At 40.3% G+C, this 18,370-nt stretch overlaps 1 protein-coding gene and 1 long non-coding RNA gene across 6 annotated transcripts in view; one reads left to right on the top strand and one right to left on the bottom strand.

The window, feature by feature from the left end:
* The window catches only part of TTBK2 (tau tubulin kinase 2), a 173,262-nt gene that overhangs the window by 41,948 nt on the left and 112,944 nt on the right, over positions 1–18,370 (bottom strand). For all 5 annotated transcript variants that reach the window (XM_027775787.1, XM_006158634.3, XM_006158636.3 and 2 more), the window contains 3 exons: positions 5,347–5,412; positions 2,481–2,573; positions 1,733–1,858 (listed from right to left, as the gene is read on the bottom strand). In XM_027775787.1, coding sequence (XP_027631588.1) covers positions 1,733–1,858; positions 2,481–2,573; positions 5,347–5,412 — 285 coding nt within the window. The remainder of the gene's footprint in view (positions 1–1,732; positions 1,859–2,480; positions 2,574–5,346; positions 5,413–18,370) is intronic.
* Positions 1–18,370, top strand: part of LOC102498405 (uncharacterized) — a 68,025-nt gene that overhangs the window by 49,092 nt on the left and 563 nt on the right. The window lies entirely within an intron of this gene.

Below are 18,370 nucleotides of genomic sequence, written 5' to 3'. Positions count from 1 at the left end.
TTGTGGCGTGACCATCCCCCCTGGGAGGTGATTTCTCGCTTTCTGTCTCTATGTCTCTGTCTGTCTGGCGAGCGCACGCGCCCTAAAGCAAAAAAAAAAAAAAAAAAAAAAACCTCTCCAAAAAAAGAACACATCCAAAGCAACTCACATATAATGTATTTTCTCAGTGTGTTACACAATCTAAACAGTTACTTACACAAATGGGAGACAAGAATACAGGCTCACCCATTTAAAGTCTCTAAGTATCCAAGGTTATAGGTTGCCTCTCTACTATACATATTGTTTAATCTTATACAAAAGTTGCAATTTCACTGAGAAATAATTACTCTATGCAAATAAATTCATGGTGCTGTAGACACTCTAAGTGGGTAATACTTAGAAGTTAAAATTTCAATTGGCAGAGGGGCCAGCAGGTAGCATGGTGATTGGGGCAGCTGGACTCCCTCATGGCTGACCACAGTTTGAGTCCCAGGACTAACAGCTTGCTTTCTCACTTTCCCTTTCTCTCTCTGTCTCTTTCTGGTCAACTTTAAAAAATAAAATAGGGGCCGGCAGGTGGCGTGGGGGGTAAAGGCGCTGGACTCCCACATGGCCAACCTGGTGGCTTGCTTTCTCACTTTCCTTCTCTCTCTCCCTCTCTGGTAAAATGTAAATAAATAAATAAAATAATTCTTTAAAAAATAACATAAAATAGGGAACCAGCAGTTAGCGTAATGGCTATGTCGCTGGACTCCCACGTAGTCGACTGTGGTTTGCGTCCCGGACGCAGTGGCTTAAAACTCACACCGGGCGCGTGTGCGTGTGCCCAAGATCCCAGGAGGAGAATGGAGGAGAAGGGATTGCGGTGTGACCATCCCCCCGGGGGGTGATTTCTCGCTTTCTGTCTCTCTGTCTGTCTCTGTCTGTCTGGCGAGCGCACGCACCCTATAGCAAAAAACCTCTCCAAAAAAATAAATTAAAAAATAACATAAAATAAAATGTGATAATGAATAAAATTAAATAAAAGAATTCTTTTAAAAAATCTTCAACCGGCAGGCAATAAAGTCTATGCATTGACTTTTATAGATAAAAATGATACAGGAATATATGTTTTTATTATTAATCTATTGTGGCTTCTTTTATGTCTTCAATGGTAGCAATTATTTTGCATTAAGCCCTGACCAAGTTCTTCCTGAGAGCAATACAATCTTCTGAAATTCAGGGAGCTGGGGTTAGGGATGCAATCTGTGGTAAACCTAGTCCACTCTTACAAAGCCTAATTAACTAATGCTCTAAGGAAATGTTTCACTGACCACAGACAAAATGGAGCCAGTAATCTGCATTGATAATCTGCATTGACTGCTGTCCCAAACCTTTTCAACATATGATATGAAGCCCTCTAGCCCTTGATGGATACATTACTGAGCTGGATATTTCCTTCTGGTCAACAAATTAGGGATAGAATTTATATAATTTGAGCCATCAGCAGTTCTATACACCAGATAAATCACAGCAGGAACAGTAAAATGCATTACATGATGAGCATACCTAAGACTCTAATAGGTAAGTTTATCCAGAAGGAAACGTACACACAAACACACACACTGACTCTCTCATCATCAATTAATTCTACCACATTTCTCAGGATATATTTTAAAAAGTATCATTCTAGGATATGCATTTAGAATACCCTCAAAGAGAAAAGTAAAGGCAGGTGCTGAGAGAAACCCACAGAACTCACAGAGATGATTACCTGGTAATCTGGTTTTGTAAAATAATCCAAAGAGGAGATATGGTCTAGAAAGATGCTAAATTCTGGAGGGAGGTGTTTCAACATGAGTCTGTGGTCATATCTCTCCTTAATAGAGCCTACCTGCTCCTGGGAAGTAAGGGGAAAAGAAATCAAAGTCAGTATCTCTGGGAAGCTATGCATTAAGAGCCCCTCAGTAAGAGTCTCAAGGGTATGCACTAGGGAATGAGATAGTGAGTAATTAAGTACAAGCAAAAACTGAGCTCTTACTAATTGCTTACATGTACCATGGCTAAACTAGAACGCACAACCAAAGGGAAATACAAGAGTTCCGCAGCAGTGAACAGACAGTAACCAAAAGGAAGAGTTTACCTTAAATCTGGTCTACTTTTCTTCCTCAACATGTGTTTACAGTTTTCAAGTCAAATAATATAGTGTGACAATTAAAACTAAAAGCTTACTTGATTTACCAAAAAAGAGAACTAGTAAAATTAGAAGCTAAGAGGAAGGGCTAGAAATCACATTACAAACAATGACTATACTTAATATCTATTCTCCATATACATATAAAAGGCATAACAATAATTAGATCTCTACTATCAGCTCATAGACAGAAAAATACACATATTGAGACAAAGTGTTTATAGATCTTAAATCTTATACATAAGTATACTTTCAACAAAAATACTTACTCAGGAGAAATGTTTATCCCTTCCCCTATCAAAATTGACATCTCCATTTCTAAAATTACCTTATCCTTTATTTTTCTCCAAGGCAACTGACCAACCACAAACTCCACCAACATGTAGAATAAAGACCAAAGGTCATCATGTCTTCCCATTTCCTTCATAAACAAAACAGAATTCAGTCAATTAAACTACCATGAGTTATATTGTTTAAGGCCTATTTTGTTTCAGCATATTAGGCATAAATATTTAAATGTATTTCCCATAAAATTATCTGGTAAATATATGTCTACATAGTTATACAGCAATCTACTGGGTCATCAGAAAAGTCATGATGTATTTTTTTCTGTGCAAAAATGTATCGTGATATTTTGATGACTCAATATAACGAATATGTATCTGTTTAGAAAAACTTTTTGATACAAAGAACACCCCAAAACTCACTGTAAATCAAATAATTAATAGTGCATTAATTAACGAGTTAATTAAGAGAAATCTTGAGTCGACACTTTTTTAAAAGTTGAAAATGGGCCAGCAGGCAGTGTGGTGGTTAAGGCACTGGACATTCCCACATGGCTGACCACAGTTCGAGTCCCGGACCTGGTGGCTTGCTTTCTCACTTTCCTCTCTCTCTGGTCAAATTAAAATAAATGAATGAATAAATAAAATTAAAATAAATAATTCTTAAAAAAAAAAAAGTTGGAAACAAGAGAAGCAGGCTGAAGGGAGGGTAGGAAAGGAAAGCATTCCCCAATAAGATCTTCATGCTATAATCTACTCTAAGCCTCAGCCACCAGTACAGGCTTCCATGTGCGCCGTGTGTGTGTGCACGTGTGTGTGTGTGTGTGTTTAGGAGGCCTCGGGATGTGAAACTAGGACCCTTCCCATGGCCTCAGCATTAAGGAGTGTTGTGCTACTGCTGCATCACCATGGCCAAATGTTTAAATTAAGCAAGCAATTCTGGACTTGTACTCTTGTGTCAAGATATAAACTTTAAACAACTGCTATTATAGGGACCAGCAGATGGTGTAATGGTTACATCTCTAGATCCCCAAATGGCTGGCCCATGATTCAAGTCCCGGACCTGGAGGCTTGAAATGCATGCTGGGCGCATGTGAGACTGTGCCCAAGATCCTAGGAGGAGAAAGGAAAAGGATTGCGGTATGGTCATCTCCCATGGGGGATGATTTCTCGTTTTCTGTCTGTCTTTCTCTGTCTCTCCAGGAATACACACGCCCTATAGCAAAAATAGCTGTTTTGAATCTGTGTGTTGCTACGTAAACCATTCTACCTCTCAGGGGTACTGGGAGCAGAAAAGAAGGTTAAAAACCACTGTTACACATTATCAAATTCTTCTACCAAAGTTAGATGATTAGCAAAGAATAAGTGGGTTAACAAAGTAGCTGTACTCTATGTTCAAAGGCTTTTAGAAAAATCTCTACTCTTTAAAAAAAAGTTCATAATCTCTAGTAGCTATGTTGGAAATGTTTATATAGCTGTTAAAATTTCTGAAAATGTTTATGCTTATCTCAAAAATAATGTTGTATTTCAAAAATTCAAATGTTGATGTAATCCTTTAATATAACTAATTGGAAAATCTAGTATTTTTAAAATTTTTAAATAATCTATCTGGAAAATAAGACAGCTTTTTTTTTTGGTAGAATAACTAATTACATATCATAAAAATAAAGCAACACTGAATCAAACCAAATGAGTTAAAATTCTTGGCAGAATGCTACACACTGATAAAAATACCTTTACTATTTTCAATTTATAATCACCTCATAAACCAAATTAACAGAAGCACAGCATATAAAGTCAGAGCACATTATCCCATTGTATTTAGCATGGATCAAATTATCATTAGGACAACAACAATTTTGGCTTCATGAAACAGGAATGTGGTGAAGAAAAGTTATCAGGACCAGCAGATGGGGTAACGGTTATGTCACTGGACTCCCACGTAGTTGACTGTGGTTCGAGTCCCAGACCTGGTGGCTTAAACCTCATGCAAGGTGCGTGAGCATGCATGCCCAATATCTTGAGAGGAGAATGGAGGAAAATGGATCATAGTGTGACCCTCTCCTCGGGGGGTAGGGGGTGTGATTTCTTGCTTTCTATCTCTCTGGTGAGCACATGAGTCCTAGAGCAAAAGTCTCTCTTTGAAAAAATGTTATCAAGAAAATATTTTTCTTTATCAAAGAATCACTTATTAAATTTCTCAGCTCCACAGGAATAAATTCAAAGGCTGAGAAACCATAAAATGTCCCCCTTTTCTACTCATAATTAAAGTCCAGGATGAGAAAGAAAAATCAGAGCAGAACAACAGGACCAACATAAAGAGAGAAAGAGAGAGAGAGAGAGAGAGAGAGAGAGCAAGCGAGCGAGCGAGAGAGATTAAAATATTTAACCCCAGAGGAAAGGGAAACTTTACTAAAATGAAAATTTAAAAGTTGTCTTATTTCAGCTTTCATGAAAAGAAAAGGTTTGGAAGGGAGGGGATATTACAGGCTAGATACATATAGATAAAATGGTATATAATACAATTCATTAGGTACTAGTTGTATGATATTCCCAAATAATTTCTTGAAACAGAACACAGATGTCCTATCTCCACCGATTTGTTAATACTTAGAACCTCATTAAGGACACAGACATAAATATACTTAGCTATTGTCTTTTCTGGCAAATCCAATTTGATTTTCTCTGCAGCTGCACATGTCTATTATCCACTGCACACCTTCACGTGCATTACTAACTCCTTTACCATCAGTGTCACATAATAAAGTGAGTTAGAGTAACAATTCCAAATAGCTTTGAGGCTAACAAGGGGATCTTCTATTCGCAAGCACTTTCTACACTTCTGTACTCTAAGGAGCCAATTAAGTCATCGCATGTTTACAGAGATGAGACTATGGCTCAGATACCTACCCTGTTCCGATGAGCATTGATTGATGCATAACGAACAGTCCCTCGAAAGCCTGCCACAGCTCGAGGCTACAAGAAAGTCAAGCGAAGAATAGTAAATGAGCTTTAAATAGTAACAAATGCAGTACACTTGGGTCTGTAGAGTAAGAGGAAGAGAACGTCTTACTGTCACAATGAAACACTACTTATTTTAAATTCTAACTTTTTGGGACCAGCAGATGGCATAATGATTATGTCACTGGATTCCCACTTGGCTAACCACGGTTCCAGTCCTGGATCCAGTGGCTTTAACTTCGCACCAGGACCATGTGCGTGAGTGCCCAAAATCCAAAGAGGAGAATGGAAGAGAAAGGACTGCAGCGTGGCCACTCTCCTGGGGGGTGCTTTCTGCCTTGCTGTCTCTCTTTCTCTTTGGCAAGCACACACACCCTATAGCAAAAATCTGTCTCAAAAAAAAAGAATCTAACATTTTATTGTGAAATTATAGAAAACTAGAGAAAGAGTATTATAGACTTACACAAAAGTAAAATCCACTGAGGCCAGCCTGTGGTCTGGTTAAGGATGCTGGATCCCACATGGCCATCTGTGCTGTTCGAGTCTCAAGCCTAGTGGCTTGAAAAACACATCGGGCATGTATGTGCACATGCCTAAAATCCTGAAAGCAGGGAGAAATGGAGGAGAAGGGCTTGCAACGTGACCATTCTCCACGAGGGAGGGTACTTTCTCCCCTTCTCTCTTTGGTGAGCGTATGTGCGCTCCGACAAATTCTTTTTAAATCCCATTATTTTTACATTTGAGTTAATGTATTTAGTTTTTTTTTACATGGTAGTTATTTTTCAGTCCTTTTTTCTGTCTACATTTTAAAACAAAGTGGTATTTATGATATATATATATATATATCCTTTTTTCTGTCTACATTTTAAAACAGTATTTATGATATATATATATATACATATCATACAACCATATGGATATATATACACACAACTCTATACACATTACAAAACACTGAATGCCTTCATATCCCCAGAATCATGCCAAGTGTCATAGGATCAAGTTCTTGTTACAAATAAATTTATTCAGACCACAAGAAGTCATTAAGAAACTGAAGAGGGCAACCTCTTAGTATCTTCACTATTTTATTTGAACTAATAGTGACAACTTGTACTCTATATTTATAATTCATATGCTAATAATTCAGGGCTGCTTCATGGCCTGGTGAAGGCAGCCACTTCCTGTATGGTCAACTACGCAGTTCAAATCCCAGCCTTGGAGGTTTGGAATATGCACTAGGTACATATGTATGCATTCCCAATGGAGAAATAAACAAAAAGGAATCATGGAATGACCATCCCCCTTTGTGTGTGGGGGGTACTTTCTCTCCGCCACCCTCCCCCCCGTTGGCAAGAATACATGCTTTATGAAAAAAAATTAATTAAGAAAATTCAAATTATTGGGTACTTAGTACATGCTAGGTACTAGGAATAAAGCCAAACATGAAAAACACATGATCCTAGCTCTCAGTTCACCACGAATAAAGTATGAACTCTTTTTATTTGGCCTAAAAGACTTTCCGTGGTCTGACACTTGCTTCCTTCCACAATGAATTTACAGTTTCTTCTACAACCATTTTGTTCCTAGCTCAAGAGTTTCCACTTGCTATTCTTTCCAACTGGAATATCATATCCTTGCAAGCCTCCAATGGCAAGCTCTTCTACTCCATAGTGAGGCCTCTGCTCAAATGTCATCTCCTAGGAGAAATATACTTTAACCATTCTAATCTAAAATACTATTCCCCAGGGCCAGCAGATGGCGTGGTGGTGGGAGTAGCTGGACTCCCACATGGCTGACCACAGTCCAAGTCCTGGACCTGACAGCTTGTTTTTTTACTTCCCTTCTCTCTCACCCTGTCTCTCTCTGATCAACTTCAAAAAAATAAAATAAAGGGAACCAGCAGTTAGCATAATGGTTATGTCGCTGGACTCCCACGTGGTCGACCGTGGTTCGTGTCCCGGACCTGGTGGCTTAAAACTCACGCCACCAGGTGCATGTGCGTGCGTGCCCAAGATCCTGAGAGGAGAATGGAGGGGAAGGGATTGCGGCGTGACCATCCTCCCTAGGGGGTGATTTCTCGCTTTCTGTCCCTATGTCTCTCTCTGTCTGTCTGGCGAGCGCACGCGCCCTATAGCGAAAACCTCTCCAAAATAATAATAATAATAATAATAAAATAAAATAATGACAATGAATACAATTAAATAATTCTTTTTTTGAGTTTTTTTGCTATAGGATGCGCGCACTTGCCAGAAAGACAGAGAGAGACAGAAAGCGAGAAATCACCCCCCCAAGGGGGATGGCCATGACACAATCCCTTCTCCTCCATTCTCCTCTCAGGATCTTGGGCACACATACACACGCACCAGCATGAGTTTAAGGTACTGGGTTCAGGACTCGAACCGTGGTCAACTACATGGGAGTCCAGCAACATAGCCATTATGCCAACTGCTGGTCCCTAAATTAAATAATTCTTAAAAAGAAAGGTATATTTAAAATATGTATATATAAAAATAGTATTCCCGAACCTACCATGCCACTCTGTTCTTTTACAATTGTTTCATTTTTTTCATTACACTTTTTAAAACTCTAAATCAATTTTACTTACATTTTTACTTTGTTTATTGACTATCTGTTTATATTTTAATCTGTTTGTTGTCTGTCTGTCTTTTATTCTATGGAACAGAAACTCTGGAAGGACAAAAATCTTTGACTTGCTTATTTTACTAATACAGAGATAGCCTCTGAGGGGTAACTCATCTGAGGACAGAAGATCAGGAAGCAATAAAACTAAGCATCGACTAAGGTCTTTCAACTTAAAATTATAGTCTCCATTCTTTTTTGAGAGCTTATTTATTTCTTCCATGAGAGAGAGACAGAGAGAAAAAAAGGTGCCCCCAACATGATATACCTCCAGCTTCAGAGAGGCCAGGTCATGGACATTCATGTGTGTGCTCAGCGTCTACAGGGAGGTCCTGGGACAGAATCCAGGGCCCTTCCAATGTGAGTCCAGTTGCTTTACTACTGCACTACTGTCTGGGCCTACACTTTCCACTGTACTAGTTCATAAGGATAAAATCAGTACCCTGAAGATTCAGGAATGGGGGAACCAGCAGTTAGCGTAATGGCTATGTCACTGGACTCCCATGTAGTCGACTGTGGTTCGTGTCCTGGACCCGGTGGCTTAAAACTCACGCTGGGTGCGTGTACGTGCATGCCCAAGATCCCGAGAGGAGAATGGAGAAGAAGAGATTACGACATGCCCATCCCCTCTGGGGGATGATTTCTCGCTTTCTGTCTCTATGTCTCTCTCCGTCTGTCTGGCGAGTGAACGTGCCCTAAAGCGAAAACCTCTCCAAAAAAAAAAAAAAAAAGATTCAGGAAAGGCACTGTTGCTCAACATGGGAACTGGCAGGGCCAGCCCTGTAGCATAGCAATTAAGTACTGTGCATAGAAAGTCAGATCCTGATTCCTGTATGCTGTATATATGCCTAAAAAACTGTACTGTAGCCCGCAAAGATATACGTCAATTGTAAGTAAACTAAAAATCATTTTTAAAATGTATATTAATTAAAAAGAAAAGAAAGCTAGACCCCACATGGCCAACCACAGTTGAAACCCTGATTCTGGCAGCTAGAAAGACACACCAAGCACATGTGCATGCATTCCCCAAATCCTTACAAGGCAGAGAAATCGAGGAAAAAGGACTGTGCATGACAACACCCCATTGAGGGCCACATTCTCATTCTCTTTCTGTCTCTCTCTCTGGCAAGAACACACATTATCTGGCAATTTAAAAAAATGTGTGTGTATGTGTATACATATATATATAAACACATATAAAAATACTGCATATATATATATATATATATATATACACACATACATACACAGCACTTGAAAATGATCATGCCAATAATTCTCATGAGTAGATTTTTTTAAGTAACTTCAAATTTTCCTCAATTAACATGTATTACTATTGCAATAAGAAAAAATATTATAGTAAATGTCATTTTAAAAATTCTTGGCCCAGCTGTGATGATGCATTCTGCTAAGACACTGTGCTCCACAGGCTGGGGGCACATGGAAGACCAAGTTTGATATTGATAGCCGGGCCAACCCGAAGGCTGGGTGCTTTACCATGCATCCATAATTCTAGAGACCCAGGAGGCTAAGGAAGAAGAATAGCAAGTGTAAGTCTGGCCTGGGCAGCATATTAAGACTCTTCCTTTGGGGTCGGGGAGAAGAAAAAGAGCCAGGCACAATGGCTCTCATCTGTAGCCCTGACTGGGAGGCTGAGGCAAGAGGCTTAAGACCTATTTTTTAAATATTTTTTTTTCCTATTTAATGACAAATCCCAATAATCAAAAGTTCCTGCAATCTTTTAAAATTCCCTAGCTGCCACTCACTGACATAAGTAGATCTCAATATTCTTCTAAGACATCATGACTAACAGTTATAGCTAACATTCTCAATTTGCTTGATGGAACTCTAAGGTCAAAGATTTCTCTCTCTTAGAAGGAAAAAGACTAAGGATATAGAAAAGCCTATGATCAATCCTTTCCAGTAAACAACATATTAGTGTTGTACTTTTAAACACTAAGTAACATAAGCCTTCAGGTAACACAAAACTCTCTTTTTTTTTTTAAGAGATATTTTTGCTATAGGGCATGATGTGTGTGCGCCAGAGAGACAGAAAGCAAGAAATCACTCTGCAAGGGAGATGGCCACGCTGTAATCCCTTCTTTTCCATTCTCCTCTCAGGATTTTGGGCACTCACGCTCACACGCCTGACATGAGTTTTAAGCCAACAGGTCCGGGCCTCAAAGAGTGGACAACTAAGTGGGAGTCCAGCGATGTAACAATTATGCCATCTGCTATTCCCAACACAATACTGTTTTTGGTAGCATGCAATTTATCCAGTTATTTTCATTCCAGTAATAGAATGAACAGTTCCAGACCTATCAGCACATTCTGCAGCCTCGTCCACAGTGAACTGGGCATCTAGACTTCCCCTATAGGGTTCTAGCCAAGACAAGCCCAGGAGACCCTTTCTACTTAAAAGTATCCTAGTCTTGGGACCAGCAGATGGCATAATGGTTACTTCGCTGAACTCTCATATAGTCAATTATGGTTCAGGTCCCGGACCTGATGGCTTAAAACTCATGCTGGGTGCGTGTGCATGACCAAGATCCCTAAAGGAGAATGGAGGAAAAGGGACTGTGGCGTGACCATCCCCCCATAGTGATTTCTCATGTTCTGTCTCTCTGTCCCTTTCTGTCTCTCTAGCAAACACATGCACCCTATAGCAAAAATCTCCCTAAAAAAGAAAAAAAAAGTATCCCAGCCTAGCTCTGACCTTACTTCTGCTGTGGAAAAGTTGAAACAGAGGTAAAGAGAGATAAATTGTTTAGAGAGATCAGTCGTTTAGAGAAACCTTTTTGTTTTCAATTTAATGAGAGCTTTACTTATTATAACTGACATAGTCAAAGATAAAGTATTTTCAGTCATTTTTCTCTCTTTTTTCCCCCTCTTTCCTTTCTCTTCCATTTCTCCTTTTACAATTTTGGGAGCATGTGCACCCACACAGTTAACGTATTTCTCAAGTTATCAAGTCCAGGACACAAACTGCACAGTCAGCTTTGTGGAATCGAGCTACTGGCTGGCTCTAACACTGTTCAGGACATCAACTCTTTTATTCATTTTAATTTATTTATTTTTATTGCCAGAGAGTGCATGCACTTATGCATATGTATATGTGTGTGTGTGTGTGTGTGTGTGTGTGTGTGTGTGTGTAAGACAGAGGATCTCCCAGCAGACCTTGGTCATGACACCATCCTTTTTCTCTATTTTTCCATCCCATCAGGATTTGGGCACAAATGCACATGTGCCAGTGTGTTTTCAAGCCATCAGGGTCAGGATCATAATGACAGTCAGCCGCGTGGGAGCCAGCTTTCTACGCAGAGCGCTTCACTGGTGCTCTACTGTGCCAGCCCCATACTTCTTCCCTGTCTATCATCAACTTGCTAAAGTGCTCCCAATAGCTCAGACTCAAGACTTCTTTTCTTGGGCCAGTAGGTGGCGTGATGGTTAAGGCACTGGACTCTTACATGACTGATCATGGATCGAATCCTGGACCTGGTGACTTGCTCACTTGCTCTCTCTTTCTCTCTCTCTGGTGAGCACACATGTCCTACAGCAGATTTTAAAATAGTACTAATAGTAAATAAAATTTTAAAATAAGGTTTTTTTTAAAATCTCTTTTTGGGAGCAGCAGTTGGTGTAAGGGCTATGTTGCTGGACTCCCCTGTAGTTGATCGTGGTTTAAGTCTTGGACCCGGTGGCTTAAATTCACACCGGGCGCGTGTGCGTATGTGAGGGGAGAATGGAGGAAAAGGAACTGTGGCGTGGCTATCCTTCGAGGGGTGATTTCTCACTTTCTATCTCTCTTTCTTGCGAGCACACATGCCCTATAGCAAAAATCTCTCCAAAAAAAAAATTCTCTTCTATTAGCTATATCTTCTCCTGGATGATCTCACCCAGTCCCATTTTTAAAAAAGACCTTGTATTTTATTTTTTGACTGAAGGTGTGTGTGCTTGCCCGAGAGACAGAGAGGAAGAGAGAGAAAGCACCCTCCGTGGGGAATGGTCATGCCGCGATCCCTTCTCCTCCATCCTGTTGAGATTTTGGGAATACATGCACCTGTGCCTGGAGTGTTTCTCAAACCACTGGGTCTGGGACTTCAACCGTGAAGTTGGCCATGGAGTATCTAGTTGCCTTAACCACCAGGCCATGGAGTTGGCCCAATACCATTTATTTTTAAACCTGAGGAGTAAATGACTCCTAAATTTATAATATTTCCAGCCCTGATTTCTCCTTTTAGCTACAGATTACTATATTTGATCATATTTCTTATCATTTCCATCTGGAACCTAAGAGGCATCTCAAACTGAACTTTTAGAAAATAAAACTCCTGTTTTTCCCTTACCAAACCCACTCCCTATCCTTTTTCTTGATTATAGTTAGTAGCATGATCATTGATTCAGGACAAAAACCTGAGAATCATTCTTGATTCTTCACTTTCCTTTATGTCCTATAATCAAATCAGAAGCAAGTCTTCCTGAACCTATATTTAAAATATATCCTAGGGAACCAGCAGTTAGCGTAATGGCTATGTCGCTGGACTCCCACGTAGTCAACCGCGGTTCGCGTCCCGGACCCAGTGGCTTAAAACTCACGTTGGGCGCGTGTGCGTGCGTGCCCAAGATCCCGAGAGGAGAATGGAAGAGAAGGGATTGCGGCGTGACCATCCCCCCTGGGGGTGATTTCTCGCTTTCTGTCTCTCTGTCTGTCTCTGTCTATCTGGCGAGCTCACGCGCCCTATAGCAAAAATCTCTCCAAAAAAAAAATATATATATATCTTAAATATGACCACTTTTCACCACCTCACTGTACCACCCTAATGCCCTAATGTCCCATCTTAACATTTAACCCTGGACATGAGCTTCCTAACCTGCTTCTCTGTTTCCATTCTTTATTTCAATAGTTTCTTCTTCACATAGCAGCCAGGGTGATTTAGAAAAAACAAAACATGTTCTAAAAACTAAATCTGGGGCCAGCAAGTGATGTAGTGGTTAAGGTGCCAGGCTCCAACATGGCCAACTGCGACTTGAGTGCCAGATCTGGCAGCTTAAGATTCATGCCAGGTGCATGTGCATACATGCCTGAAATCCCAGGAGGAGAATGGAAGAGAAGGAACTGTAGCATGGACATCCCCTTTGGGGGGTGATTTCCCACTTTTCCTCTCACTGTTCCTTTCTATCTCTCTCCAACAAGCTCACGTGCCCTATGGCAAAAACCTAAATTAAAAAAACAAAAACAACCAACCTTGATAGCTGGAACAGCAATGAGATTTCAGAGACATATTCAAACCAACCCAGGTTCTTTATCACCAGTTCACAAAGGAATAGTGCTAATATAGAAGAGCATCTCCCCACAATTTCTAGGTACTTAGATTCTCAAGTGGCCATGTTTTAAATATAATTTATACTTACGTATTTCTATTCCCAATATATAGATATATAACAGATCATGTAAAAGACTGTAACTCCCCTGCTCATAATTTCCCAAAAGATTCCTATTATATGTAAAATAAAATCCCTATCTTTACAAAGTCATACACAATCTGGAGCCTACTGACCCTTCATTTACGATAACCATAGAGGTCTCTTTGCTTTTCCTTATACACACTAGGCTGACTCTGCCTCAGAGCTTTGGCACTTGCTGTCCTCTTTCCTGGAACACTTTCCTTCCCGAAATTCACACGGTTTGCTCCCATATTTCATTCAACTCCCAACTCAATAACGCCGTAGGGAAGTCTTTTCTAACCATGCCTCTGAGACAGTTTATCTTCACTACCCATAACTCTCTATGTCAATATCCTGCCTTTTGTCTTTTTTTATCTCATAGCATCCTTATCTAAAATTATGTATCTGTATGTGTATTTCTGTTTCCCTCACTAAAACATAACCTCCATATGAGCCTAAATTTTGTCTGCATGTTCACTGTTGTGGTACCAGCATTAGATCAATGCTTCACACATAAGATATGCTCAGTAAATATATTTTATGAATGAACAGAGAATAACCTGATAATGTTCTAAAAACTAAAATCCTAACACTTTGGAATAGAAATAAAATTCCAGAAATAAAATTCAAGGCTAATAAGGCACAGAGAACTTCAGTTTATTACCTCTCTTACTACCTATTAATACAAAATCATCACAGGAGCCAAACAGGAGTTTCCATAATTTCTAGGAACTTAAACTTTCATGTGCCTACATATATATTTTTTTCTTATTTTTCAATTGACAGAGGGCATGTGTGCTTTCCAGAGAGACAGACACAGAGAGAAAGGGAGAATCTCAATGGGACATAAGGGTGTGGTCACACCATAATCCCTTCTCTTCCATTTCTGCATCCTGTCAGGATTTGGGCCAAACACACATACATACTCAGTGTGTTTTTAAGGCCACTGGGGCTAGGACTTGGGACACAGTTAGCCATGTGGGCTCTGACACCCTGACCTCCTAGGCTACGGGCCCAGTCGCAACTATCTACATTTTAAATATAGTTTGCATTTAGATATAAAACTATTACTGTATAGTTAGCTAAATCAAAATCGGTGTTTTAACTTTTGTGCACCTAATATAGAAATGAAAATTACTATCAATAACAAAGTTAAGATGAAACAAAAATAAAAAGTAAATATTGGCAGGATCACAACAGGAGACCAATTGCCAGTGTGACAATGAGAAGAGGACACCACCCGCTCTCCAGTGAAACTGGCAAAAACTCTTTCTAAAAAAAATCACATAAATCCTCTGGAAGTAGTCTTAAAGGTAAACTAAAAAAGTGAGAAAATACCTACTTAAGAAAACCTATGAAAATTCAGTAAGAAAGGTGAGTCTATGGTATCTGAACAAAGAACCGCCCCCCCCTCCCCAACACACACACTGTATGGCAGGATGACTCCCTTCCAGGCTGCAGCAGGGCTCCCTCTTTCCTCAGTCTCCAGCCAGAGGGCTTCCTTCTGGGATGTGCAGGACGTTAGCATTGCTCATGGTGGGCCCCATCTGCCTGGTGCTGAGGAGGCTAAATCCTGGGTACAGCAAATAGAAAAATGGACGCATCCTCCTTGCATTCTGCTTCTGACAAGCCTCTCTTCTTTGACCTAGCTCTAATCAGGCTCCTCACAACTCTCTTCTCAACCTACACCCTGATTTTCGGTTATCCCTGTCTATCTCAACTTAATCCACTTTTAGCAAGGATTTTACTGGGATGGTTTAATGAAAATCCTCTATCCTGGGTATCTGACCTCCCTTGGGATATGATCAAATTCCTTATTCCACTTTCTATAACCTCTCACCCTAGTGTACCTTCAGCAATGATCCTTTCAAATTTAGCCAGGATCCCTTTACTCCTGATGTCCCTCTTAGAAATTTTCCAAATCCACTGACTCCCACCATCTCTTTGGCTATAAATCTCTACTTGTCCTTGTGGTATTCAGAATTGAGCCCTATTTCTCTCCCTTACTACAAAGTCCCCACTGCTTAGTCCCCTGAACACAGTCTACCTGACTTCTCCTTAACAAGTCACAAGGCATCTGTGCACACATGGATTGTTCCCCCACATCGAGCTGCCCTCTGTCTTCCTCCTCAGCCAGCAGCCTCTGGCTGAGGCTGTTCTCTGAAGAATGTGCATGTCCCCAGCAATAAGTTACAGAACGCAGGCAGCCAAGCTAAGCAAGCACAATTAGACAGTCTGTACGATCTGTTTTGAGTTTCTCTTAAAACAAGACAGTCATACAACTCTATAAAGATCCAAGGAGAAATGTCTCCAGGTACCTAAGCTTGTTTTGATCTATAAGCTGTAAGACTGCTTGCAGACACTTCGCCAACTTGCTACCATTGGTGTTCCTGTAAGTCTAAATAAATCATTGTCTTTACCTGCTGGATCCCAGGTACCTTCTTTGGAACAGGTAAACATTGTGCGCAAGCCCTCTCAGATTTGGGGTAACCTGTTATCCAAGTGTCACGTACAATTTTTTTCTTCAACATCTTCACCCATGCATAGAGGCTTCACCTTAGGAAAGTATACTGAGAACACTGCGGCCTAAGAATATTGGGCCTGATAACCCTGATGGCCCTGCCCCGGGGTCATGAGACTGCTGTTCTATGCCAAAAGAGGGAAATTGAGAGGATCTCAGACATCATCTCAAAATACCAACCCCTATCCACAGCCCACTGAAACCCCAGGGCCCAGCTCCCAGAGTCGAGATGTCACTCAGAGAAAAAGCCTGCTGTTGTCCCTACTTCTGGGACCCAGAAGCCTGGTTCAGAGATTTTGCCAGGAGACAGACACAGGACATGAGAGAGACAGCTCTTTATCTCTTCCGAATGGAATTGCTTAATTTGCCACAGAGAGGGAAGTTTAAACTTAAAAGCCTTAGGAAAAAAAAAAGTTTAAACCTAAAAGCCATAGTAAAGAGAATTGGGAGGAGAGTCATGGATCTAAAGAAAAAAGATAAACGGGGCTGGCAGATGGCATGGTGGTTAAGGGTACTGGACTCCCTATGTGGTCAACTGAGGTTCGAATCTCAGACCTGGCAGCTTGCTTTCTCACCTTTCCCTCTCTCTAACTCTATCCCTCTCTCTGGTCAAGTTAAAAATAAATAAAGTTAAATAAAATAATTCTTAAAAAAAAAAGGAAGATAAAGCTTAGGCTATAGGCCGGGTAGGAGAGAACTGGGCGAATATGACAGATGAAAGGTCTTTCCTGGGGTCAGAACAAATATCAAGCACTGACCTCAGAAATGATTCCATTTTGGGGGCTACATTGAGATTCTATTAGTTCCTTAAGGTAGTTATGCCCCAGGCTTATAAAGAACAGAGGAATCAACCTATAATTAGCGTAGTTTAAGAGCTGGGTGTAGGGGACCAGCAGTTAGCGTAATGGCTATGTTGCTAGACTCCCATGTAGTCAACCGCGGTTCAAATACCAGACCCGGCAGCTTAAACTCATGCTGGACAAGTGTGCGTGCGTGCCCATGATCCCGAGAGGACAATGGAGGAGAAGGGATAGTGGCGTGTCCATCCCCCCTGGGGGATGATTTCTCGTTTTCTGTGTCTCTGTCTCTCTCTTTGTCTGTCTGGCGAGCTCACGTGCCCTATAGCAAAAACCTCCGGGCCCTAAAAAAAAAAACCCCAAAAAAAAAAAAAAAAAAAAGATCCCGAGAGGAGACTGGAGGAAAAAGGATTATGGTGTGGCCATCTTGCCTGGGAGGTGATTTCTCACTTTCTGTCTCTCTGTCTCTGTCTTTCTGGTGAGCACACACGTCCTATAGCAATAATCTCTCCAAAAAACAAATAAATAAATAAAAGAGTTGGGTGTGGTCAGAGATAAAGTAAAAGTGAGTTTTACCCCTACTGCTGTCAATTCAGGTTGACTATGGGCTTTAACACTACATGCGGTGGGGAGGGGAGGGAAGTCATCATTAAATTAATCCAGTTAGAAGCTAAACAAATAAATAATAATAATAACAAGTTCTGTAAGGGGTGGGGAGCAGTTTCTAACAACAACAACAAAAAAGAGGCATGCAAATCAATAGGAAAGTGTGACACCATGCATTAGGAAAAAAAAAAAAACAGGCAACAGAAACTGCCTATGAAAGTGACTAGATGTTGGATTTAACAAGAAAAGATGAAGTAGGAATTACAAATATGTTCATAGAACTAAAGAAAAGCACGATTAAAGAACTAAAGTATGACAATGCCACATTAAGTAGAGAATATGAATAAAGAAACTAAATGACAATTCTGGAGTTGAAAAGTAAATAACTGAAATAGATGAATTATACCATTAAAGAGTCTCAGACACCAAAAAGATCCTGAATCCCAAAGGGCTAATGTGTGTTCTTAAATATAAGACCACACTAAATTTGTCTCTAAAAAAAAATGTACATTTTTTAAAAGTCATAACTTTCAAAAATAAAATTTAATTTCATTCTATAATTTTAAGTTTGTTTACTTTTATTGACAGCATGTATGCTTGCTGGGGAGGGGCAGAAGCAATCCTCCATGGGGCATGGTCACGCAATCGTTTTTCCTCAATTCCCTCTTCCCAACAGGGTTTTTGGACATGCGCATGTACTCAGTGTATTTTTCAAGCTATCGTCCCAGGAACTTTTTTTTTTTTTTTTTTAAGAGAGATATTTGCTATAGGGCACGTACATTCACCAGAAAGACAGAGAGAAACAGAAAGTGAGAACCCACCCCCTAGGGGGGATGGCCACACTGCAATCCCTTCTCCTCCAGCCACCTCTTGAGATTCTGGGCATGCATGCACATATACCTGGCATGAGTTTTAAGTCACTGGGTCCAGGACTTGAACCATGGTCAACTACATGGGAGTCCAG

This window comes from Tupaia chinensis, unplaced genomic scaffold, assembly GCF_000334495.1.
Source record: "Tupaia chinensis unplaced genomic scaffold, TupChi_1.0 Scaffold000605_1, whole genome shotgun sequence".
NCBI classification, from domain to species: domain Eukaryota; kingdom Metazoa; phylum Chordata; class Mammalia; order Scandentia; family Tupaiidae; genus Tupaia; species Tupaia belangeri.
This window is presented reverse-complemented; position numbering and strand designations above follow the sequence as displayed.